Source organism: Aptenodytes patagonicus, chromosome 17 (assembly GCF_965638725.1).
Source record: "Aptenodytes patagonicus chromosome 17, bAptPat1.pri.cur, whole genome shotgun sequence".
Taxonomy (NCBI): domain Eukaryota; kingdom Metazoa; phylum Chordata; class Aves; order Sphenisciformes; family Spheniscidae; genus Aptenodytes; species Aptenodytes patagonicus.
This window is the reverse complement of record NC_134965.1, coordinates 9303082-9318674: the sequence shown is the minus strand read 5'-3', so window position 1 is coordinate 9318674 and position 15593 is coordinate 9303082. Positions and strand designations below refer to the sequence as shown.

The window sequence follows — 15593 nt, the reverse complement described above, 5'->3', positions numbered from 1 at the left end:
TGAACAACCGTTTGAGCAGATGACCAAAAAAAAATGTCAGGAATTTTTCTTTTCAATAGATTTGATCTTATTTTCTCTTCAGTGTGGCAGGATGAAAAGACATTTCTATTGAGCAATTGAGGTTTCCCCACAACAGACACGAGCTGGCACGTTCTGAGCGTTTGATATTTCAATCCCAATTAAGTAAAATAATAACTGCTGCACCTAAGGGTTTCTCAGCTGCCTAAGAGGAAACACTTTATACATACACAGATTTTCCTAGCTTTACCACCACATACTTAAGACATGGATTGAGGGATGAATCACAACTTCAGATTCTTCACTACTAAGCCTGGCAATCAACACTGCCACTTTCTGGCAAAGAAACCCTAAAAATCCCTGATCTTCACCCATGACATCATCTGCAAACAGCGATGTGATTTATGTCCCATGGGGCGCTCCTCTCCTGCAACTGCTTTGCTGCCGGGGGTGCTGGGGCGAGGAGGGATTCATCCCTGTGCCCAGCAGGACTGCGCCACAGAAGCAGCTTGGTAACAGGATTTGTTCTGGATAATCCTCGCTCCAGCTCCCAAGAGCCGAGGGGAGGAAGCAGCCGGAGATGCACTCAGCCAGAGACGGCAGCCACCGCAGGTAACCGGCTTTTATATGAATTATTCTCCCCTAGCCACATGCGACGTGTAAATCACATCTCCAGTTTCAAGCCCCGAGAAGAAAAGGCAGCATCACAAAGTCAGAAAGGAGGCGCATGAACTCAGTGCACTGACATCAGGGCGATGGGCATCCCTGTAACTGGGCAGGCAGACACCTGTCCCCAAGCTTTCAGCATGTTTTAACGCTGGTTTAACCCACTGACCCAAACGGGTCAATCAGTTTGGGACAGCGACCGAATCCAAGTGACGAAATTCTGCCTGTTTGCTTTGGTCCTCTCTCCTCTGAGCAGCCTAGCACATACCAGCTGCACAAGCCTGGCCGGAATAAACGCTTTTGCGTAAAGGAGGTGAGGTTCTCAAATCTCGGTGTGAAGGCCACAGCAGCACACCTTCATGGTTGCATGGACGGACCTCCAGCTGCTGTGGGGAAGAGATGGGCAACTGCGGCAGCTGCGGGGAAGTCAAGCATGGCCAGGGCTCCTGCCAAGCCACCAGGCAGAAGCAGCCACAAGGACAAAACTAAGGACCAGCCACTGGCAGGGAAGGGCTCTGCAAGCTCACAGCCACGCAAAGTGCATCACCTCACATAGGGCACAGCCGTGGAGAAGGTCTCTGCTTGCCTTCCCCTTCCAGATCCCAAATCTCTGTGCCCACAAGGCGGGAGGCTTCTCTGCCAGACTGGCTTGTCACTGCTCGCGAGACACCCACCCTCTCCCCCCAGCGCGAGGGGGACGTTTCCTTAATCAACTGTAGGGTAAGGACCGTCTCCGTCTTATGCGGTTGTCTGAACAGGGCCCAGTGTAACAGACCCTGAGCCGCCGGCAGGGCTGTAAGCTCTGCCTGGGGTTATTATTTTAATAATTAGATGGATGTCCACAGACAGAGGTGGTATTTGGTGGCCTCTTAACCTAGAGAGTTACTGCGGTTTATGCAGACGACTCCACTTTTTCCGCTGTGAAGACTGCAGCAAATCCTCATGGAGACAAACATCAGAAACAGGACACTGGATGCAGCCCAACACAGGGCCGCCGCTCAGCCAGCCCGAGCCAAAAAGCAACATAAAACACGCAGGGCTCACAGGGCGTTTCACTTTTAAAATGGAGTAAAATCTGGAGTCTTCCTGTGATTCAAAGCCGGGCTGTCTGGAGCAAAGAGGCTTTCCAGGCAAGGCACCACTCCCTGCTCCAGCCTGGTCCTCACGCCTCTCTCCATTCATCCATCCCTCCCTCCCCATCCCTCTGCCTTCTCCTCCCACACTCACCATCCCTCCAAGAGACAGCTCTTCCCAACCTAGGAGACTCTCCCCAACCTACCATGTCACCATCCTTCCACCTCAAGAGCCACTGGCCCCACGCAGCCAGCAGGGATGTGCCCACAGGGAAAGGCAGGAACAGCCACCAACCCTTCTGCTTCACAACGTGGCAATTAACTGGCTTGAAAACTGCCTCTCTAGGCAAAAACCCATCCTGGGAGCGACCAGGGCAGCAGACATCTACTTTGTGCACCACCTAAGTGATAAACACCTTCTGCCAAGTGGGGTCCTGGATGCTCCTGTCACACACAATAATTAAACTGTCAGTCGGGAGACACAGCAAATTAACGCAGACGTAGGTGGATAAGGGAATGAAATCATTCCACTTGAATCCCCACAGCTAAACAAAACCTAAAACAGGCCAGACCTAATGAGGAAAAAAGTGAAAGACTTATAAAGATTCAAGAAATCTCATTTAACAGTCGTCTTTCCCAGCATTTGCCAGGAAAGCAGAAAACCGAAGACAGAGAGCACCCAAGCGCACAGCGAGCCAGGATCAGGCTCACCAGAGGACAGAAAGGCACGGAGGGCATTGCTGTGCCAGCAGCAGGAGGAGCACACACAGGGCACTCCTTTCTTGACTGTCAAGAAAACATTGCAGTAGAGGTGGCCTGCGGGTCTGTGAAGACAAGGGGGAGGTAAAATTGCTGGTACAGCAGCCCATAGCTTTTTCCATTCCTTTAAAAAAGAAAGGAGTCAAAGCTGTGCCATACGTTAGCACTTAAGTAGTCCCTGCCCTCAGTTTCCCATCATCTGTACTACTCTCTGAAACTCCCCTACTCATTTAATTTATTGCTGTGTGTCTCCGCCAAAATCAAAGACCTAAATATCAGTAATCTTTGTGGGAGGCATCCAGCTGTTACGACCCATTGTAGGAATAAAATGTATTTGTGCAAACTTTCATTGAGAAAGCCAGGCAGCAAATCTTCCTAGGAAAAACTTCCCATGCTTTCAGATTAGCAGATCAAGCTGCAGGCATTAAGACCTTTCCCCTTATATATCTGTGAAATCCAGCGCTTAGGACACAAAAATGGGTCTTTTCTAACCCCAGAACGAACCGATTTCGGAAGCACACGGCACGATGGTGGCAGCAGCTGGGGGCGACGGCTGCGGCTGACGTGGCAGCGGGCAGAGAAGCAGAGCACAACCCAGGGCTCAAGTTCACTTGCTGCGTGAGGCTGGTGAGACGGGGCTGCTCCCAGGGGACTGGGATGCTGGGACTGGGAAATCATGGCCGTGTCGGCTGCAGAACCCCGCTCTGGTCACTCATCCAGTCCCCAGACCCCTCTCGCCTCAGTTTCCCTGTCCATCAGACGAAGACAGCAGGACTTATCTAATGCATGCAGCTATTTGCAAAGCTCCCGAGCACAGAGATTACAGGGAAGAGCTCATTATAAGCAGCCTGTAATGTAACAGCAATGCAACCTCTGTCCTATAGCTGCAAGCCTGAATTAAAAAGGGAGCACCCTAAAAAATAAGCTTGTAGAGTCATCAACCTCTCAGAAGGGAACAAGCACAGCTCCCTGCCCTCCTAAAACACCAGATATCAGTTGATAAAAGAAGGGCATTCCTGCAAGCTAAACACCCAGGCAGTATTTCCAAGGCAGGACTTGTAGCCTGGTGCCCTTCGATTTGCTGTGAGAGTGACAGAACAGTAGGCAGAAAAGCTTGGGGGGGAAGGAAACCGGGGAACATTTCTAATGCCCTGGTGACCTGTCTGATGCTGAAATCCCATCAGACCCAAGTATGTGCACAAGGACCATAGTGCTGCTGCTGCCGAGACCCCAGGCTGTACTTGGAGGGGCGAACGGAGGGGCTGGGGGTCCCTCGGTGGGGCTGGGGGCACTATGGGCCCCAACAGCTCTTGGACTTACTTGCTTTTCAGGGGCTGAAACAGTCACACAAAGGAAGTTTCATCTGCTCCACAGCTGCAACAGCAAACCTGGAAATTGTCTTCTTCCCGCACCGTCACACAGCTTGGTTCATTTGAAACCTGTTTTACCCTTGCTGTCTTCCTCCCAGCTCAGTTCAAGTTGTCTTATTCCTGCACACAACAGCCAAGCGAAGAGAGGACACACCGGGACGTGGCTGGACGTGGTTGACAGTTGGACTTGATGATCTTAGAGGTCTTTTCCAACTTTAATGATTCTATGTCCCATGGCGCATCCAGAACCCCCAGTAAGGGCCAGGCAAGTGGATGCTGAACTGCAAATGCAACAGCACAGCCCACAACCGAAACTCTCCATGCACACCTCCAGCCCAGCATGCAACCTTTTAAGCAGCAGCGAGCAGGAGGGGGTGGAGCCGAGATCCCTGGCAACACTAGTAAAATCACTGTTTCCCCTTTTTTTGGGAGAGGCAGAATAATCCTTTTGAGCTATCAAAGATGGGGAGAACCGACATCTGTTCAGATTCAACTGCTTGGATCTCACTGTTTTAGCTCCAACTCTTTCCCAACGGGTGCAAAAGGCCTCTAGCTCTTATTCAAAGACATTGCCCTTATACAGGGGCTTTCAGCAGACGATCACAGGGCACCTTACAGACATTTAATTAAAACTTACAGCCTGCCCCAGTAAAGGAGGGATTATAAACAGGCCCCCGGCTCAAACAGCAGCTCACCAGCACAAGCATCTCTTTCTCCCGTACGACCAAGGCGTTCAGCTCTGTTGCAAGAGTGCAGCAGTCCTGGCCTCACTGAGCTACTAAATACACTCCAAGCAGCACGGGGCCTTTGAAGAGCCAGCAGTAGAACAGAGGGGAGATCAGGCGCACACTCCAACGGGACAGGACGGGCGGGCAGGGGCTCCTCTCCGCCAACCGAGCCCCAGCAAGGAGACAGGTTCAGCTTGTGCTAGAGACACAAACCCATGGTTTGTTACCCCTCTGCAATTTAAATACTATACATTTCCAAAGCACAGCATTACTGGGGACCAGTTCATCCACTGAACAGCCCTGGGAGGTCGATAAAATGGAAAACCACTTTTTTTTTTCCCCCCTGCTTACCTATGGGGTGAGACTTTTGCTGGTTGAATTAAATCTATTTAAACAAAAGTAAGTTCAGACATCTGCCTTTGCACAGTGTCAGCTGCGAGAAATGAGCTAACATCCAGATGCAGTGGCATGTCAGGATTAGCCCAGGCTGGGGCAGGAATGCTTCCATGTATGGAAAAATATTGGAGCAGTGAAACCATAAGCTTGGAGCAGAGCAAAGTGAGAGGCCCTGTCAATGAAGCTGCAGGCTCAGGTTTAGAGGATTTAGCAGCTCAGATCCGCCATAAGATCCTCAGCACGTATTACAATAAATTTCACACTTTTTCCAAAAGGGACCCCCACGGCAATGCTGCGAGTTGCAAGGGTGAGATCCTACACCCGTCTGTTTGCTCTGGAAGCGGGGCTCAGACCGCTGGGTACCATTAACACTCCCCGTGCTGGGCACGGGCTGGGGCGTTGATGGAGAGGTTCTGGCGAGTACAAGGCTGCTGCTCACGCTCGCCTGCCCGCCCGCCCGCCCACCCCTCGGTGGCTGCCTTCTGCACAGCAGGATTTATAAAAGCCAACTCGGAGCTGGCACGCGGGACAAAGTGGTGGCAGTTCAAAAGAAAACACTGAGCTGAATCAGCACGGCTGGGGAGTTGGCGCGCGCTCCTGCCAACACCATGGCAAGGGCAGCGACTGCCGAGGCACGGGGCGAGAGCCAGTGTGGTATTCTCTTCAACCGGCCCGGCACGAATCAAGAGGGCTCATTTGTCAGCATCCTGAGTTAACGCTAATGAAGTAATGGCTATGACTTCATCTCTCCAGTGGGAATCTCTTGGGAACGAGGGAGAACTAGAATTTCTCCGGCTCACTCATGCAGTTGCAATTCATTTCAGTTGCCTTCTCCTCTCTTCTGCAAACATTACCTAATTCTCACCCAGATTCTTAAATCCTTGCACTGAAACAGAAAACAACGCTCCCTTCTCAGCTGTCAAAGCCCAACCTCGCAGAGATCCCTCCTGGTGGGATCTGACCCCCTGCGCTGGCTGCCACCCCCTCGCCGGGGGACAGCCACACCGAGCCCCCCACTCACACCTGAGGATGCCACCAGCTATTTTTTATACCTCAGACATGAAATAAAAATCTAGTAACTCTTGGCAAATTCATTTTAAATAGGGACCTTTGCACCTCTTCTCCATTAAAATGTTTTAAAGTCAGGTTTGATTTAGCCACAATTGCGAAGACAGACAAAACGTTGCCAGAGGACCCTGGAATTTCTCTCCTTGGCTGGGCAGGACAGCTTCAACTGCTGCAGATCTTCACGGGTACAAAATACACACAGCAACCTCTCACACCACCCTGCTGCTACAGCGCTTTGTCTGCCTGAAGAGGCTGTCGAGCCTTGCCCTTGCAGCACCAGGTAGCCCCGCTGCCTTCCTCATTACACACCTTCAGCTTCCCGGTTTGCTCTGCCCCGACTTTGCTTCCCTGCGACCCTGCTGAAGTCGCTCTCCCCCCCGTGCACCATTCCTGCTCTCGGCAGTTGCGATGGCACCTATCATTTGAAGCGCATCCTTTAAGGAGCAGATTCTCCCCTGCATTTAGGCTCTGTGCCCAGCGCTCACCTCCCTGCTCGGGCAGGGAGCCAGCATCCCCGCGCTCCCCCGTGCCTCGTCGGGGCCTCCCATCGCTTTGTTTTGAGGCCAGAGGGGATTGCTGGGCTCCAAGCGGGGGGCTGATCAGATTGCAAAAGCTCATCTAATGCCCTGACGCAACTGAAGCAGTCAGTCACTCGCACTAAATAAAGACCGCAAATTCTTTACATATTAATTGTTGGTTGCAATTGTTCGTGGTGTTGAAAGACAGACGTGAGAGTATGGAGAAACCATTCCTGCATCTTTTTAGTTCCACCCTTCCATTGTGTGTACTCTAAGCCAAATCAAGAAGACACTACATTTTCTTTGGAAAACTGAGATGATGAAAATGCGATCAGCTATCATACAAGACGCTCATGTTGTAATCTGAAATACTTGTATAATTCACTTTCCCATGAGAGAATTTAATATGTCTATTTGCTTGTCAACTCATCCCGCTCCCAGTTTCTCCAATGGCCATGTCTTTACCTTATGACCTGCAGATTTAACTCTAATTGTGTTTTTCACCTACAGAGCATCAGCAGAGAAGCCGCAGTCCCAGCCAGCACAGAGGAAGCTGCCCTGCAGAGGTACATCAAGGCAGCGCCGGGGAAAAGCCCTCTCCCCCAGCTGAACACCCCCCGGCCCCCAGCCGGGGCTCCTACCCTGAGAACGGAGGGGAATTAATGTGCACAAAGCCCAAGTCGTAATGAACCCAAGCACCCTCTCCACACTGGCATTACTCCCCCCTTTCCTAATCATTATTACCCGGAGATGGCATGAGCACAAAGCGATCTGTCTAGAAAAATGTTTCAAATCTATCGTGCATTACGCTGTGATGTGCCACGGAACCAGTTTAGAAAAGACACACAGCTATAAAGTCGTGATAATTCAGTATTCAACCCAGCCTGAAAGCTCAGGAGTCAAGCTTGTTATTTGCTGAAAGCGGGGGGCCTGAAATTATCCGTGAATAGTTCAAAGCTGCAGTTAATTCAACATCTTTACTTTCAAAAGCATAAAAATCACAGATTCCTGGAGTGTGAAAGCTTTTTAAAAATGACAAACTACTGTCAAATCAAAGCAGCAAACAGAAATCCACATGGCTGATAAGACAAATAGTTGCATTTTAAAGAGTAATTAAATATCACTCTGGAATATTTTGCTTGGAACTTGTTTCCCTGATAAAAAGTGGGAGGGAAGGAGAAAGAGCAGGAGGCGGCAGCAATCCACACGCACCAACGAGCTTCTCACCAAGCAAACGCTCAGGCAAGCGCTGCTCAAACTTGTTTTCTTGAATTTAGAGTTCAGCCTGCTGCATCACAGCCTCCCATACCCTCTCAGTTTCCCTATATCCCTACATTTCACATCAAAACTCTAGCAGTGAGGAGCAGATGATCGCTATGTTGAATCCGCCTTGGGCATGGGGCTGGGGCAAGAATCCCCCTGGTCTGATCACCAAGAAGTGCAGTATCTTCTGACTTGACTTTGATTAAAACCATACCCCAACTTCCACGCTGGGAGCGTTGCTGAAAAAAACAGGAATGCAAAACAGAGCGCTCAACCCAGATGCAATTCAGGAGAAGTGAAACCCTACCCCAGCCGCATGAGCTAACCCTACCATACACCGCTTGGAAACATTAAAAGTATGTCCATGAGAAAGGATCAAAAACCTCCAACTTCAAACCCCCCTGGACTCTCTCAAAACCCGTACCTGCTAACAACGAACTCACAATGAATTTCACACAAACTTTCCCAGTGCTAAGAAATACCTATAGAAAGTACCTATAGGCAATGGTACAAAAGGATCGGTTCCAGTATTAAACAAGGAGGCAGCTTACCGCATTTCAAACTAAAACGTTATCAAACTGCTTGAAGAAGCCACCACCCAAAGGCAACGCAAAGCTGATGTCAGTTTTTGGTCCAAGACCCAACCGTGTACGAGCAGCAAAAGCTCGCACTGCTTCTCCCCACCCCACGTGGAGCCGGGAGGATTTGATGATGGAAAGATGTCCAAGGACTTTCAGAGTTGGCCCTCAAACATGGGCTATTACCGACTTAAGGATGCAATAAACAACACGGCAGATGACACATCAGCAAGACATTTAAAATACTGATTCTCTCCTGGGGAAAGCACTCCGGCAGGCCACGTTTGGATATATGGGGAAATCCAACCTCCAAGGACGTTAGTGATGTTTTTGCAACTATTGTAGGACAATACACAGCCCTCAGACTTGCCATCTACTGATAGCAGTGAACGCTTCCTGGGATTTCACTGAAGGATTAGGGTCTTGGCATGAGAGACGACTGCTAATTGTATGGAGAGTCGCTGTGTAAAACATACATACTCAGAAATAATTTGGAAAAGCGGCATCAACAACAACAAGAAGAATTACAGAATGTTTTGGCTTCGATGTCATCCGCACAATGTGGAAATACCGAATAGCTTATTCCTCAGTCATTATTGAAGTTCAGTTGTACTTCTCCAAAGTCACAGAGAAAAACGCTCCATTATTTTGTACCTTCTTTTGTAAAGCTGTTATGTGTTCAGCTCCTAAAAGAATGCATTTTTGGAGAAGAACTGTGCACTGATTACTTTAAAAAGTAAAGCTGCTTTGCTTAGTTCTGCAACCTGAGAGTAACAAATGAAATTGTCAACCATGCATTTTTAAACGAACGTTTTCATTTCAACATCTGGATTAAGATGCCACAATGAAAAACAGCACACAGGCTTCTCCCTGCTCCTTTCACAGATCTCCCATTCTTATGTTTCAGAACCAGCGAGTTTCAAAGCAAACAAAGAATCAGTTGGTGCTGCTAATGCCTTGCTTCTTACTCAATAGCCTTATGTCATGAAAAGACCATATTTTTCAAATCTGCATCCCCGTGAGCCAAAGATTTCATATACATTCCCACCCCAGAAATACAAAGTCAGGAATACAGCTGAAAGTGATTACCTAGATATTTTTATATTATGAAACTCAAAAGCTGCTTCAAGTGATCTACAAAATTCTCTGTTAGACAAATCCCACATCTGTGCTGACCACTTGCCTCCCAGATCTCAGCAGATGGCAATTTCAAAGAGAAAAGTTATGAGTCCCTGAAAAATCAGGGTATATCTTAAACTGTAATCAAGGGCTTGAGTTTTTTTCTCCATCCCCCAAAATTGTGTACAGTCTAATTTAATGACATTTCTACCTCCTCCCCACCATTTCTTGCACAAACTCTACCTACAAAACTAGTACTCAGTGTCTTATTAGGAGAGGCTCCTACAGTAGATGATCTTTTGAAGCACAGGGAAAGAAAAAGTCCTTTTCTTGGCAAGGTGGGCAGGAGGACGAAAACATAATTAAAAAAAAAAAAAGTGGGTATTTGTTGTAAAAGACTTCACAAAGATTACCTGTGAACAAGCAAGAAGTTTGTCACATTTTACCCATCGATCTTAAGACTATTGTTTTATTTGCGGTGCTGAGGAAGACGTACTCCCAGCACAGAAGGGGTGTTCTTCTGTCCATGTCCATCTCTGATCACCTACCATAGTAGTCAAGCCACTAAAACAACAAAATCCAAAACTACCAACTTGCTCCTTTCCCCCTCCTTAGGGCGAGACAGAACAGACATCTTCTTCACACACGGAGAAAGATCATGTGCCTCTGCCACACAATTCAGCAAAAGACACACTTCATGTGAACATGGGAGAAAATACATAGAGCAGAGTATACAAATCCAACTTTAAGATACAAGAAAACCACTCTGTCCCAAACAGTGTATTTACCAGTGTCAGCAAAGAGAGATCCTCAAACTGTTTTCAGATACTTGACTGAATAATCACAGAAACATAATCAACATGCTTTGCATTTATTTAAAACCAGAGCAGAAGTATTTCAGCTCCAGTGGAAACGGGGTTGCCTTCCCAAGAAGAATCTGAGCAACTCTCAAGCAGATGCATAAACACAGCAGAAAGCAAACACAAAACAAGAGGCAAAGCACAGACCCTACACCACCGTGGCGCTGCATGGATGCACCAAGTAAGCATAATTAGAAAAGTCAAGATTAAAAAGAATGAGGAAGATGACTGGGCCAAGTAAGTAACAAGTAAAAACAAAAGCAAAGGCAAATAAACAACAGGAAAAGATAAACTGCTTCTCTCCCAGTGTAGACCCGCTTGCAGCCTTTTCTCCTCCAGCACCCTGACCCTCCTTTCTCCCACTCCTACATGGACCTGTGTGAGAGGACCTACTTGACGGAGAATGTGGCCAATTTATTTATTTTTTTTTTAGCAGAAATGACCAAGATGTCCCACAACAACACAGTGCAGCAGGACAGCATGCTCCTGCCCTCCTCCAAAAGCCTGCGTGCCATAAGCCCTCGAAGAGCACCCAAATTCACCCCGAGTGTAGGTGGAATCTGCAGCAGAGATCGTCTGGAGCTCACCAGGAGAAGTCTGGGATCCTTCCGACAGCGGGGAGGGTGCTGCCCCGTCGTGGGCACTGGCGGACATCAGGGCACGTAGACAGATGGGGGCTGTTTACATTACCGAGGTTCTCAGTAGCAATCAGGAATTAAAGCTGTTATTAAATCAGCCCTCCAGAACTTGAGCAGCTGTTCGTGCAACAGATAACAACAGGGTGATGTTAAACCAAAACCCCAAACGAAACAAAGACACGGAGCAACATCTCTCCCCCATGTTCTGCTCAGCAACGCCAGGCATTATCGGAAGACAAATCAATTATCAACAGCTGCATATAGCTACCCGAATCCGGGGCTGAACAGCTTAATTGAGGGATGTGTATCACGAGTTAAAGGCCTCCAATCTCCTTTGGCACATCACAGTTTTGTTCTTGAAAAAAAAAAACCCAGTAATACGGCTGGTTGTGGCTCAGATGGAGGCATAATGCCATCCTCCTCATTAATCAAAGGCTTTCCCCACGTCCAGATGTTTGCTGACTTGTACTGCTTTCCTTTATTACTGGTTTGGAGACAGAAATTGCTGTACGCTAAAGTTACCCAAATTCTACCGGTTGTTGCAAGACGCACAGGCTGTTATGCCCTTGGTAACTGCACCCTGGAATTATTGAGTTACTGAGGCATTCAACAAAGAGTGGCTGTTTTCTTTGACAACCCATACTACTTTCACCAATAACCATGAGAGTAAGATGGTATTTTACTTCTAGGACTGTGGGAATTCGTCTGTAAGCCCAGAAAGGAGCCTGGTTTTTCAGACCTACCAACATTCAATGCCCAGGGTTTGGAAGAGGGAGAAATGTAAAAATATGCAGAGTACACCAGAGAAAGAAAAGGCACACACTGATAAATGTTTCAGCAGGAAACCAGAACAGTAATAGCCGCATTAGTCAATAATTCTGAGCAACAAAAATGATGCTGCAGCCAATATGGGATAGGAAATCATCTCTCCCCAAAGCTTTCACAACCTCAGTAGATAAATTAACCAACTCACAATGGGAAGCGCTGGCTGGAAGGGACCTCTGGAGGTCTCTGGGCCCCGCAGTCACCAACACAGGACCCCGCCGGCCACAGCTTCACCCAGCCAAGCCCTGCAACCTCCAAGGACAGAGGCTCCGCAGCCTCTCCGGGGGCTGAGGCTGAGAGCTCGGGGATAGAGTTCAGCTCCCAGCCCAATGTTTCTACCTCTCTCTATTATCCCTATTCTGTATCTGTAAGATTCCTTTCTTCCCATAAATCCATATAATTCTCTTGGGCTTATCTTGCACCAGCTTTAGGAACAGCCTTTAGTGCAAAGGAACCATAACTCAAAAGGACTGCCTAGATTTTTCTAATGCTTTTGTTTTTAAACAAATTAAGCCCACAAGGCACTGAACATGTGCTAGACAACCCCAGCTCTTGCTGGCACGTTTTTGAAAAAAAGAAAAGTTTGTGCTTTTCTGGAGAGTCATGTCATTAACCTGACTATTTAAAAATCAGCCTATTATACAAGGAAACTTCTAACTGCCTGAACTACAGGTTATAAATCTCCTGTTTAGAAATCTGATATCCTGACATAATTGCCCTTGTAACTTACAAATAGGTTCTCTGTTATCCATAGATTAAGCTTCCTCCAAAGCCACATCACATCTGCTTAGTTTTGAAAATATACAGCATGAGTTTCAATTACTTTACAATCCACACAAAAATAATCCTGAATTTAACTCAGGGCTTCTTGGAATAAGAGTTTAAGACCCCATAATCTTTTTATTTCATGTTTTCTTGCAATCTAATAGATGGAAGTATTGGCCGGCATGTAAAATTAATGCCACCTTCCACTTCTATGATTTCCCAACAATTTAACTACGTTGCAGTGGAATTTTTAAAGCAAATATGGCAAGCAAAAGTCCCACCACCTAAAGAATCTGAAATGTTCCGCAGGGAAATGGCCAGCTACTAACTGGAACCACAATCTTTTCATGTCCCTGTAGGAAGAGGGTTTGGTTTTAAAGAAACTGAAATTAAACTCTAATTTCTCTGAAGGATGAAGCTTCTGTTACAACTCCCCTCTATAATGAAACTGATCTCAGATCCCGACCTGGGACCACTCATGCAAGCTCCCAGTCAGAAGTGCCTGGACTCCAAAGGGCCAAACTGGGGGCCTTCAGCAGCATCATCTAGGTGCGCGGCCTTAAACACGTGAGAGCTTTTGCAGAACTGGGGGCTTAGCGACAAAAACCTGCAGCAAACAAGGAAAAAAAAGCTGAATCTGGGTTTCAAACCAGCTACGCCTCTTCTCAGCAGAGGGGACATCACGCGGCGCAGCCAGACGACAGACAACTTTTCCTTAAATGACTTCTTTGCATAACGAACAGCAAGACACTGCCGGCAGAGGAGGGTTTGGAGACCCGTTCAGGAAGAAGTGCTCTCTCTCATCCCGGTACAGCCTCGCAGAGCCTGAACAGAGGAGATGCCTGAGGGGGCTCAGCCCCCCCCCGGCCCCGCAGGTACCAGCGTTACCCCAATCCCTGCTGAATTGGAGAACGCGCCTTGCTGAGCGCCAAGCCAATGCCTGCCCGCTGCTTTCAGACCGGCAGCCGCAATCACGCGCTGGTAAGATGTTTAGAAATGGCACTGTGGGGCACCATCTTTTTAATTCTTACTCAATAGCTTCCAGAGATTAGATTTGTAAAGATTCTTTTTTTGTTTAAACTACCAACATTGCGAGCTGGTTGGGATCTGGAAGCCCAACCTTTGCCTTCCTGTCCCTCACAGCCTTCCCTGTCTGGGTCTTACAGAGCGCTTTTTGTCTCGTATCTGTCTTTCCGATTAAACTCTATGCGTGAGGGGCTGTAACTTGTAGAGTATTGAACACACCAGCTGCTAAACGAAGACGAATAACGAACACCATCGCACAAACTCGCCTGGCAGCTTTGCCAGCGGCTCCCAGACGAGCCGGACTCCAACTTGCTCCTCAACCACCACATGCCCTCCCACGGCTGGTGGAAGCCATGGCCCCTTTCCGTGCCCAAACCCACGCAGGAGCCCACGGGGACCCTTGTCCCCGGCCCGCGCCGAGGCCTGCTTTCCTCAGACTGAGCGGCGGGAGCCGTGGTCCCGGGTTTCGGCTCGGAGGAGCGACTTCTCACACGCCTCGCCTTGCCCGCCCCGCTCCTCTGAGGGACCCGTCGAGGCCAGCGAGCGCCCGTCCGACCGCCCCGCTGAAACCGCGACCCCCCAGGCCGGGGTTCCCGCCCTCGCCCCCCTAACCCGTGGAGGGAGACGGAGCCTGCGGGGTTTCCCCGCCCGCTGCGGCGCGCAGGCCCCGGGAACCGGAGGAGCCGGGCGAGGCGGCGTCGCCCCGCGGGACGGCAGCCGACCCCCCTCTCCCCCCCCGCCTCGGTTCCCCCCGGGAACTTTCTGGAAGGCGCCCACCCCGCGCCACGCGCCCGCCGCCACGCGGGACCCGCCCCGGCGGCGCGGGGGGGGCCCGGCCGAGCCCTGCCGCCCCCAGACAAAGCCCGGGGCGCGCCCCCCCGCCCCGGCCCCGGCCCCGCCGACCCCGCGGTCTCACCTTGCGGTGCTTGTCGGCGAAGGGCAGCGCCAGCCAGGGCATGGCCCGCACGGCCTCCTGCCACTGCTGCTGCTCCTGCTCGGCCGACACGAACACGATCTCGAGGCGCTGCCCGCCGGCCGCCGCCGCCTCCCCCCTGAAGCGCCCGTAGAAGGCGGCCAGGCTGGCGCCGAGCTGCGCGCAGGGGCCGCCGACGCTGCAGCCGAAGTAGAGCCCCACCAACGAGACCCCGCGGGCGGCCAGCGCCGACACGGCCACCTCCTCCCCGTCCGCGGCCACCAGCACCTCGCCCAGCACCTCCGACAGGGCGCCCGCCATCCCGCCCCGCTCCGCTCCGCTCCGCTGCCCGCTCCGCCCGCAGCCGCCGCAGCCCGCGCCGGCCGAGCCGAGCCCCGCCCCGCCAGGGGGCGCTGCCGCGCCGCGCGGCCCCGCGCCCGCCCCCGCCTCCGGCAGCGCCGCCCTGCGCCCCGCACGGCCCGGCCCGGCCCGGCCCCCTCCGCTCCGCTCCCCGGCGGGGCGGCCCCGCAGTTACCGGCCCACGCCTCCCGCCGCCCCGGGGGCTCCCCACGCGCGGGGTGGGCCAGCCCAGCCCTCAGCGCCGGGGTGGGTGCCGGGCTCGGCAGCGCCCAGGCCGTGGATAAAGCCCCGGGGAGCCTCCCCCAGGCCTCAGCCCCTTCAGGGCCCGGCTGCCCCGGGGAGAGGAGAGGGAGGGATGGCCGGTGCCCGCCGCACAAGGAGAGGGCTCCAGCCTGGGCAGGCGCTGGCCTTGCCTCACCGCTCTGTCCCGCCGCCAGGAGCCGGTCACCGCTGAGGACCGGCGGCTAGCTCGCCCTTGCCCCGAGTCGCCATCCTGCAAAGCCTGGCTGAGCCCCGGCTCCCATTGCAGATACCCTCACCCAGCTGGGACACCCGTCCTTTAAGTCACTGCCTAGAGAGGGACGACTTTCCAGCTGGCCCCATGTGTCCGTGAGCGTGGAGCAAGCTTTCACAAAGCCTGCAGAACAAGA

At 51.0% G+C, this 15593-nt stretch overlaps 1 protein-coding gene across 1 annotated transcript in view; it reads right to left on the bottom strand.

Annotated features, from left to right (window-relative positions):
• The window catches only part of NXN (nucleoredoxin), a 55658-nt gene extending 40752 nt beyond the window's left edge, over nt 1–14906 (bottom strand). The window contains exon 1 of the mRNA XM_076354631.1: nt 14587–14906. Coding sequence (XP_076210746.1) covers nt 14587–14904 — 318 coding nt within the window. The 5' untranslated portion in view covers nt 14905–14906. The remainder of the gene's footprint in view (nt 1–14586) is intronic.
• Nucleotides 14907–15593: the final 687 nt, after the last annotated feature.